An 11,089-nucleotide genomic window follows, 5' to 3' on the forward strand; every position below is an offset into this window, starting at 1 on the left:
TCCCCCAATACCGAGTCCAGGACCAAGCTCCTCCCATCCATTCCAGACGCCATTCCCACCCAACCAGTCGAGATCCCTAACCCAAAATCCAGTCTAGACCGCCCTCCCACCCGTCCTCTCTTGAACAATTCTCCAATATCCGCTCTCAAACCCTTCCACAATATCCAGTCTAGGCCCATCCCTCACCCATACCGTCTAGACCCCCTCCCCGCCATCCAGTCTAGGCCGCTCGCCCACCCAAGCCGGCTAGACCCCTCCCCGTCCGGGCTGTACAGCACTGGGAGGGTGTGTGGAGAGCTGTGGACAGTAGGGAGAGCTCGTCACAGCCTCTTCTCCAGCGTGCACACCCGGATGTTGGACAATTGGATCAGGAGCCCGGCACTTGGCGGCCGGTTGGAGCTCACGAGACGGAAGCCCAGCCTCCGGTACAGGCGCAGGGCGGGCTCCTGGACGCTGGATGTCTGGAGAGAGCAGCGGTGGTAGCCGCTAGCGCGCGCAAAATCCAGGACCGTCTGGGTGAGCCGGGACCCCAGCCCATGGTGGCGGTACCGCCTGTCCACCGACAGCCGCATCAGCTGGCAGGCGGTGGGGTCACCGGGGTCAGGTTTGGCGCCCACTGTGCCCGCCAGACGCCCGGCCCCTTCCGCCTGAACCACCCAGAAACCGCCCCGGTTCCCCCTCAGGTAGCGCCCCTCGATGTCGGCCAAGTCCCCCCTCAGCGACTCCCGGACGTACCCGGCGTAGGCTTCCCGGCAGGCGAGGAGGACCAGGGCCAGGAGCGCCAGGGCGCTCAGCCCGGCGAGTGCCGGTGAAGCGGTGAGGGCGTAAACCGCTCCCGAGACGGCCAGGAGCAGGCCGAGGTTGGCTGGCGATCGGGACGCCCTCCGGAAGGCGGCTGGAACCAGCTCCAGTATCCCGGCCTCAAATATCCGCCGGGCCTGGGCGGAATCCTCCGGAAGATAGGGCCGGATGACCAGACCGGGCATCGCCGCCGAACTTTGACCCCCCGCGGGACCCCTGTCCATCGCTCCAACGAGTCACCCCCCCCACCCCGGAGCCTCTCTCGGTGACCCTGGGGAAGGAAACACAGCAGCGGGGGAGGGGAATGGTGGGGGGAGGGAAGGGGAGGGATGGGAAGGGTGTTGGGAATACAGGGGGGGAGGTCGTCGGGATGGGAGGGAGAGGAAGAGACATGGAGGGGAAAAGAAAATGTCAGCATTTAGCACGAGGAGAGATTACATAAGACCATAAGACATAGGAGCAGAAATGAGGCCATTCGGCCCATCGGGTCTGCTCCACCATTCAATCACGGCTGATAAGTTTCACAACCCCATTTTCCCACCTACTCCCCGTCACGTTTGACCCCCTTACCAATCGAGAACCTATCTATCTCGCCCTTAAATACACTCGATGACACGGACTCCACAGCCTTCTGTGGTAATGAGTTCCATTCCATTACACACATGTCACGCCATACTGAGGGAGTGCCGCACTGTCGGATGGTCAGTGCTGAGGGAGAGCCACACTGTCGGAGGGTCAGTACTGAGGGAGAGCCGCACTGTCGGAGGGTCAGTGCTGAGGGAGAGCCGCACTGTCGGAGGGTCAGTACTGAGGGAGAGCCGCACTGTCGGAGGGTCAGTGCTGAGGGAGAGCCGCACAGTCGCAAGGTCAGTACTGAGGGAGAGCCGCACTGTCAGAAGGTCAGTAATGAGGGAGAGCCGCACTGTCGGAGGGTCAGTACTGAGGGAGAGCCGCACTGTCGGAGGGTCAGTGCTGAGGGAGTGCCGCACTGTCGGAGGGTCAGTACTGAGGGAGTGCCGCACTGTCGGAGGGTCAGTGCTGAGGGAGAGCCGCACTGTCGGAGGGTCAGTACTGAGGGAGTGCCGCACTGTCGGAGGGTCAGTGCTGAGGGAGAGCCGCACTGTCGGAGGGTCAGTACTGAGGGAGAGCCGCATTGTCGGAGGATCAGTGCTGAGGGAGAGCCGCACTGTCGGAGGGTCAATGCTGAGGGAGAGCCGGACTGTCGGAGGGTCAGTACTGAGGGAGCGCCGCACTGTCGGAGGGTCAGTACTGAGGGAATGCGCACTGTCGGAGGGTCAGTGCTGAGGGAGAGCCGCACTGTCGGAGGGTCAGTGCTGAGGGAGAGCCGCACTGTCGGAGGGTCAGTGTTGAGGGAGAGCCGCACTGTCAGAGGGACAGTACTGAGGGAGCCCCACACTGTCGGAGGGTCAGTGCTAAGGGAGAGCCGCACTGTCGGAGGGTCAATGTTGAGGGAGAGCCGCACTGTCAGAGGGACAGTACTGAGGGAGCCCCACACTGTCGGAGGGTCAGTGCTAAGGGAGAGCCGCACTGTCGGAGAGTCAGTGCTGAGGGAGAGACGCACTCTCGGAGGGTCAGTGCTGAGGGAGAGCCGCACTGTCGGAGGGTCAGTACTGAGGGAGAGCCGCACTGTCGGAGGGTCAGTGCTGAGGGAGAGCCGCACTGTCGGAGGGTCAGTGCCGAGGGAGAGCCGCACTGTCGGAGGGTCAGCGCCGAGGGAGCGCCGCACTGTCTGAGGGTCAGCGCCGAGGGAGCGACGCACTGTCGGAGGGTCAGCGCCGAGGGAGCGCCGCACTGTCGGAGGGTCAGCGCCGAGGGAGAGCCGCACTGTCGGAGGGTCAGCGCCGAGGGGTGTCTATGCCCTGGGTCTCCAGCCCTCCCTGGGTGCTACATTCACCCCCGAGCCTGGAGCCTTTACAAAGACCGAGTCTCATTGACCCGTCCCCTCGGACCCCGCCCCTCTGCTTCGCGGGCTCTTTCTGTGCCCGTTTCCCACCTGGAGCGCAGCGAGCGCACCTCCAGCAGACATGCGTCTGTGGCTGTGGGGTTTAGACGTCTGGGAAACCCCCGCCCACACCCACACCCACACCCACGCCCAGAACCTGCGCCCGCCCCCAATTCACTGCAGGTTTGGAACGAAATAACGCGAGGTTCGTCCGAGCTGCTCGGAGCGAGAATCGGGAGCGTCGGAGCCGATAGGTTTGAGAGGTCTTTTCCGGGAGGGTCTGTCCTTACCGCCAGGAATCCCGGCCTCTCTCTCTCTCTCTCTCTCTCTCTCTCAGTCACTCAGTGTTGCTCCTTCCGTCGCCTCGCTGGGTATGGGATTAACCACCGCCGGAGAGAGTGTGAACTCCGGACCCGGACCCGATCCTGGGGCTGCGGTGATATCACAGAGAGACCTGATTCAGAAAGAAATCACCCAGTCACAAGACGTTCCACCGCCCCCGGAGGGAGAGCGAAGGGGACGGCGCCCCTGTCGGTGGGCTACTCGCCTGCGGGAGGCGGCACGGCGGGACCCCTGACACTGACCCGCCGTCGACCGGAGTCAGCTCCAGGCGCGGCCGCGAAGCCGTTAACTGGCCGACCGAGGTCAGCGCTTGAATATCCAAACCCGAGGATCCATCAACGGATGTCAGCTGGACGGTAACCGGGAGGCAGGCTGTTCGGCTACCGAGTTCAACACGATCGGAACCTCGAAACAGGCTATTCGTGTACGAAAGTCAACACGATTGGAACTTCAAAAACGGCTATTCATCTACGGAAGTAATCACAAGTAGAGCCTCAAAACCGGCTATTCATCTACCGAAGTCAACACTAATAGAGCCTCAAAACTGACTATTCATCTACCGAAGTCTACAATAATAGAGCCTCAAAACCGACTATTCATCTACCGAAGTCAACACTACTAGAACCTCAAAACTGACTATTCGTCTACTGAAGTCAACAGTACTAGAGGCTCAAAACTGACTATTCATCTACGGAAGTCAACACTACTAGAACCTCAAAACTGACTATTCATTTACGGAAGTCAACACTACTAGAGCCTCTAAACCGACTATTCATCTACTGATGTCAACACTACTAGAGGCTCAAAACCGGCTATTCATCTACCGAAGTCAACACAACTAGAACCTCAAAACCGACTATTCATCTACCGAAGTCAACACTACTAGAGCCTCAAAACCGACTGTTCAAATACCGAAGTCAACACTACTAGAGCCTCAAAACCAGCTATTCAGCTACCGAAGTCAACACTACTAGAGCCTCAAAACCGACTATTCATCTACCGAAGTCAACACTACTAGAGCCTCAAAGCGACTATTCATCCACCGGAGTCAACACTACTGGAACCTCAAAAGCCACTTTTCATCTACCGAAGTGAACACTACTAGAGCCTCAAAACCGACTATTCATCTACCGAAGTCAACACTACTAGAGCCTCAAAACCGACTATTCATCTACCGAAGTCAACACTACTAGAGCCTCAAAACCGACTATTCATCTACCGAAGTCAAGACTACTAGAGCCTCAAAACCGACTATTCATCTACCGAAGTCAACACTACTAGAGCCTCAAAACCGACTATTCATCTACCGAAGTCAACACTACTAGAGCCTCAAAACCGACTATTCATCTACCGAAGTCAAGACTACTAGAGCCTCAAAACCGACTATTCATCTACCGAAGTCAACACTACTAGAGCCTCAAAACCGACTATTCATCTACCAAAGTCAACACTACAAGAACCTCAAAACCGACTATTCATCTACCGAAGTCAACACTACTAGAGCCTCTAAACCGACTATTCATCTACCGATGTCAGCACTAACAGAGGCTCAAAACCGGCTATTCATCTACCAAAGTCAACACTACTAGAGCCTCTAAACCGACTATTCATCTACCGAAGTCAACACTACTAGAGCTTCGAATCCGACTATTCATCTACCAAAGTCAACACTACTAGAGCCTCAAAACCGACTACTCACCTACCGAAGTCAACACTACTAGAGCCTCTAAACTGACTATTCATCTAGCGAAGTCAACACTACTAGAGCCTCAAAACCGACTATTCATCTACCGAAGTCAACACTACGAGAACCTCGAAACCGACTACTCGTCTACTGAAGTCAACACTACTACGGCCTCAAAACAGACTATTCATCTACCAAAGTCAACACTACGAGAGCCTCAAAACTGGCTATTCATCTACCGAAATCAACACTACTAGAGCCTCAAAACTGACTATTCATCTACCGAAGTCAACATTACTAGAGCCTCAAAACCGACTATTCATCTACCAAAGTCAACACAACTAGAACCTCAAAACCGACTATTCATCTACCAAAGTCAACACTACTAGAGCGTCAAAACCGACTATTCATCTACCGAAGTCAACACTACTAGAGCCTCAAAACCGACTTTTCATCTACCGAAGTAAACAATACTAGAGCCTCTAAACCGAATATTCATCTACCGAATTCAACACTACTAGAGCGTCAAAACCGACTATTCATCTACCGAAGTCAACACTATTAGAGCCTCGAATCTGACTATTCATCTACCGAAGTCAACACTACTAGAGCCACAAAACCGACTATTCATCTACCGAAGTCAACACTACTAGAGCCACAAAACCGACTATTCATCTACCGAAGTCAACACTACTAGAGCCTCAAAACCGACTATTCATCTACCGAAGTCAAGACTACTAGAGCCTCAAAACCGGCTATTCATCTACCGAAGTCAACACTAATAGAGCATCAAAACCGGCTATTCATCTACCGAAGTCGACACTACTAGAGCCTCAAAACTGACTATTCATGTACTGAAGTCAACACTACTAGAACCTCAAAACTGGCTATTCATCTGCCGAAATCAACACTACTAGAGCCTCAAAACCGACTATTCATATTCCAAAGTCAACATTACTAGACCCTCAAAACCGGCTATTCATCTACCGAAGTCAACACTACGAGAAACTCGAAACCGACTACTCGTCTACTGAAGTCAACACTACTACGGCCTCAAAACAGACTATTCATCTACCAAAGTCAACACTACTAGAGCCTCAAAACTGTCTATTCATCTACCGAAATCAACACTACTAGAGCCTCAAAACCGGCTATTCATCTGCCAAAGTCAACATTACTAGAACCTCAAAACCGACTATTCATCTACCGAAGTCAACACTACTAGAGCCTCGAATCCGACTATTCATCTACCGAAGTCAACACTACTAGAGCCTCAAAACCGACTATTCATCTACCGAAGTCAACACTACTAGAGCCTCAAAACCGACTATTCATCTACCGAAGTCAACACTACTAGAGCCTCAAAACCGACTATTCATCTACCGAAGTCAAGACTACTAGAGCCTCAAAACCGACTATTCATCTACCGAAGTCAACACTACTAGAGCCTCAAAACCGACTATTCATCTACCAAAGTCAACACTACAAGAACCTCAAAACCGACTATTCATCTACCGAAGTCAACACTACTAGAGCCTCTAAACCGACTATTCATCTACCGATGTCAGCACTAACAGAGGCTCAAAACCGGCTATTCATCTACCAAAGTCAACACTACTAGAGCCTCTAAACCGACTATTCATCTACCGAAGTCAACACTACTAGAGCTTCGAATCCGACTATTCATCTACCAAAGTCAACACTACTAGAGCCTCAAAACCGACTACTCACCTACCGAAGTCAACACTACTAGAGCCTCTAAACTGACTATTCATCTAGCGAAGTCAACACTACTAGAGCCTCAAAACCGACTATTCATCTACCGAAGTCAACATTACTAGACCCTCAAAACCGGCTATTCATCTACCGAAGTCAACACTACGAGAAACTCGAAACCGACTACTCGTCTACTGAAGTCAACACTACTACGGCCTCAAAACAGACTATTCATCTACCAAAGTCAACACTACTAGAGCCTCAAAACTGGCTATTCATCTACCGAAATCAACACTACTAGAGCCTCAAAACCGGCTATTCATCTGCCAAAGTCAACATTACTAGAACCTCAAAACCGACTATTCATCTACCGAAGTCAACACTACTAGAGCCTCGAATCCGACTATTCATCTACCGAAGTCAACACTACTAGAGCCTCAAAACCGACTATTCATCTACCGAAGTCAACACTACTAGAGCCTCAAAACCGACTATTCATCTACCGAAGTCAACACTACTAGAGCCTCAAAACCGACTATTCATCTACCGAAGTCAAGACTACTAGAGCCTCAAAACCGACTACTCATCTACCGAAGTCAACACTACTAGAGCCTCAAAACCGACTATTCATCTACCAAAGTCAACACTACAAGAACCTCAAAACCGACTATTCATCTACCGAAGTCAACACTACTAGAGCCTCTAAACCGACTATTCATCTACCGATGTCAGCACTAACAGAGGCTCAAAACCGGCTATTCATCTACCAAAGTCAACACTACTAGAGCCTCTAAACCGACTATTCATCTACCGAAGTCAACACTACTAGAGCTTCGAATCCGACTATTCATCTACCAAAGTCAACACTACTAGAGCCTCAAAACCGACTACTCACCTACCGAAGTCAACACTACTAGAGCCTCTAAACTGACTATTCATCTAGCGAAGTCAACACTACTAGAGCCTCAAAACCGACTATTCATCTACCGAAGTCAACATTACTAGACCCTCAAAACCGGCTATTCATCTACCGAAGTCAACACTACGAGAAACTCGAAACCGACTACTCGTCTACTGAAGTCAACACTACTACGGCCTCAAAACAGACTATTCATCTACCAAAGTCAACACTACTAGAGCCTCAAAACTGGCTATTCATCTACCGAAATCAACACTACTAGAGCCTCAAAACCGGCTATTCATCTGCCAAAGTCAACATTACTAGAACCTCAAAACCGACTATTCATCTACCGAAGTCAACACTACTAGAGCCTCAAAACCGACTATTCATCTACCAAAGTCAACACTACTAGAGCCTCGAATCCGACTATTCATCTACCGAAGTCAAGACTACTAGAGCCTCAAAACCGACTATTCATCTACCGAAGTCAACACTACTAGAGCCTCAAAACCGACTATTCATCTACCGAAGTCAACACTACTAGAGCCTCAAAACCGACTATTCATCTACCGAAGTCAAGACTACTAGAGCCTCAAAACCGACTATTCATCTACCGAAGTCAACACTACTAGAGCCTCAAAACCGACTATTCATCTACCAAAGTCAACACTACAAGAACCTCAAAACCGACTATTCATCTACCGAAGTCAACACTACTAGAGCCTCAAAACCGACTATTCATCTACCAAAGTCAACACTACAAGAACCTCAAAACCGACTATTCATCTACCGAAGTCAACACTACTAGAGCCTCAAAACCGACTGTTCATCTACCAAAGTCAACAATACTAGAGCCTCAAAACCGACTATTCATCTACCGAAGTCAACACTACTAGAGCCTCTAAACCGACTATTCATCTACCGATGTCAGCACTAACAGAGGCTCAAAACCGGCTATTCATCTACCAAAGTCAACACTACTAGAGCCTCTAAACCGACTATTCATCTACCGAAGTCAACACTACTAGAGCTTCGAATCCGACTATTCATCTACCAAAGTCAACACTACTAGAGCCTCAAAACCGACTACTCACCTACCGAAGTCAACACTACTAGAGCCTCTAAACTGACTATTCATCTAGCGAAGTCAACACTACTAGAGCCTCAAAACCGACTATTCATCTACCGAAGTCAACACTACGAGAACCTCGAAACCGACTACTCGTCTACTGAAGTCAACACTACTACGGCCTCAAAACAGACTATTCATCTACCGAAGTCAACACTACTAGAGCCTCAAAACTGACTATTCATCTACCGAAGTCAACATTACTAGAGCCTCAAAACCGACTATTCATCTACCAAAGTCAACACAACTAGAACCTCAAAACCGACTATTCATCTACCAAAGTCAACACTACTAGAGCGTCAAAACCGACTATTCATCTACCGAAGTCAACACTACTAGAGCCTCAAAACCGACTTTTCATCTACCGAAGTAAACAATACTAGAGCCTCTAAACCGAATATTCATCTACCGAATTCAACACTACTAGAGCGTCAAAACCGACTATTCATCTACCGAAGTCAACACTATTAGAGCCTCGAATCTGACTATTCATCTACCGAAGTCAACACTACTAGAGCCACAAAACCGACTATTCATCTACCGAAGTCAACACTACTAGAGCCACAAAACCGACTATTCATCTACCGAAGTCAACACTACTAGAGCCTCAAAACCGACTATTCATCTACCAAAGTCAACACTACTAGAGCCACAAAACCGACTATTCATCTACCGAAGTCAAGACTACTAGAGCCTCAAAACCGGCTATTCATCTACCGAAGTCAACACTAATAGAGCATCAAAACCGGCTATTCATCTACCGAAGTCGACACTACTAGAGCCTCAAAACTGACTATTCATGTACTGAAGTCAACACTACTAGAACCTCAAAACTGGCTATTCATCTGCCGAAATCAACACTACTAGAGCCTCAAAACCGACTATTCATATTCCAAAGTCAACATTACTAGACCCTCAAAACCGGCTATTCATCTACCGAAGTCAACACTACGAGAAACTCGAAACCGACTACTCGTCTACTGAAGTCAACACTACTACGGCCTCAAAACAGACTATTCATCTACCAAAGTCAACACTACTAGAGCCTCAAAACTGGCTATTCATCTACCGAAATCAACACTACTAGAGCCTCAAAACCGGCTATTCATCTGCCAAAGTCAACATTACTAGAACCTCAAAACCGACTATTCATCTACCGAAGTCAACACTACTAGAGCCTCAAAACCGACTATTCATCTACCAAAGTCAACACTACTAGAGCCTCGAATCCGACTATTCATCTACCGAAGTCAACACTACTAGAGCCTCAAAACCGACTATTCATCTACCGAAGTCAACACTACTAGAGCCTCAAAACCGACTATTCATCTACCAAAGTCAACACTACTAAAGCCTCAAAACCGGCTATTCATCTACCGAAGTCAACACTACTAGAACCTCAAAACCGACTATTCATCTACCGCAGTCAAGTCTACTAGAGCCTCAAAACAGACTATTCATCTTCCGAAGTCTACAAAACTAATGCCTCAAAACCGACCATTCATCTACCGAAGTCAACACTACGAGAACCTCAAAACCGACTATTTGTCTCCTGAAGTCAACACTACGAGAACCTCAAAACCGACTATTCGTCTACTGAAGTCAACACTACTAGAACCTCGAAACCGACTATTCGTCTACTGAGGTCAACAATACTACAGCCTCAAAACAGACTATTCATCTACCAAAGTCAACACTACTAGAGCCTCTAAACCGACTATTCATCTACCGAAATGAACACTACTAGAGCTTCAAAACCGGCCATTCATCTACCGAAATCAACACTACTAGAGCCTCTAAACCGTAGGTTGGGTGGGGGGTTTAGTGGGGGGTTAGTGGGGGGGTCTGTAGGGTGGGTGGGGGCTTAGTGGGGGTCTGTAGGGTGGTTGGGGGGTTAGTGGGAGGGGCTGTAGGGTGGGTGGGGTGGATGGGGGGTTGGGGGAGCTGTAGGGTGGGTGGGGGGTGGTGGGGTTAGTGGGGGAGGCTGTAGGGTGGGTGGGGGTGTTAGTGGGGGGTTAGTGGGGGGGCTGTAGGGTGGGTGGGGGGGTTAGTGGGGCGGCTGTAGGGTGGGTGGGGGGGTTAGTGGGGGGGCTGTAGGGTGGGTGGGGGGTTAGTGGGGGGGCTGTAGGGTGGGTGGGGGGGTTAGTGGGGGTGCTGTAGGGTGGGTGGGGGGGTTAGTGGGGGGGCTATAGAGTGGGTGGGGGGTTATTGGGGGGCTGTAGGGTGGGTGGGGGGGTTAGTGGGGTGTTAGTGGGTGGTTGTAGGGTGGGTGGGGGGTGGGGGGGTTAGTGGGGGGCTGTAGGGTGGGTGGGGGGTGGGGGGTTAGTGGGGGGGCTGTAGGGTGGGTGGGGGGGTTAGTGGGGGGCTGTAGGGTGGGTGGGGGGGTTAGTGGGGGGGGGGGGGCTGTAGGGTGGGTGGGCGGGTTGGTGGGGGGGCTGTAGGGTGGGTGGGGGGGGGTTAGTGGGGTGCTGTAGGGTGGGTGGAGGGGTTGGTGGGGGGGGCTGTAGGGTGGGTGGGGGGGTTAGTGGGGGGTTAGTGGGGGGGGCTGTAGGG

General features: G+C 51.0%; 1 protein-coding gene across 1 annotated transcript; it reads right to left on the reverse strand.

The window, feature by feature from the left end:
* Nucleotides 1-320: 320 nt before the first annotated feature.
* LOC121270126 (probable N-acetyltransferase camello) lies at nucleotides 321-1,025 on the reverse strand. The gene has a single exon (XM_041175443.1). It carries the CDS (start codon nucleotides 1,023-1,025, stop codon nucleotides 321-323), a length of 705 nt encoding a protein of 234 aa, XP_041031377.1.
* Nucleotides 1,026-11,089: the final 10,064 nt, after the last annotated feature.

The sequence above is a fragment of the Carcharodon carcharias genome, chromosome 27 (genome assembly GCF_017639515.1).
Source record: "Carcharodon carcharias isolate sCarCar2 chromosome 27, sCarCar2.pri, whole genome shotgun sequence".
In the NCBI taxonomy this organism is placed as follows: domain Eukaryota; kingdom Metazoa; phylum Chordata; class Chondrichthyes; order Lamniformes; family Lamnidae; genus Carcharodon; species Carcharodon carcharias.

Coding starts and splice junctions, on each gene's coding strand:
- LOC121270126 (XM_041175443.1), bottom strand. CDS start 1,025: ATGGACAGGGGTCCCGCGGGGGGTCAAAGTTCGGCGGCGATGCCCGGT.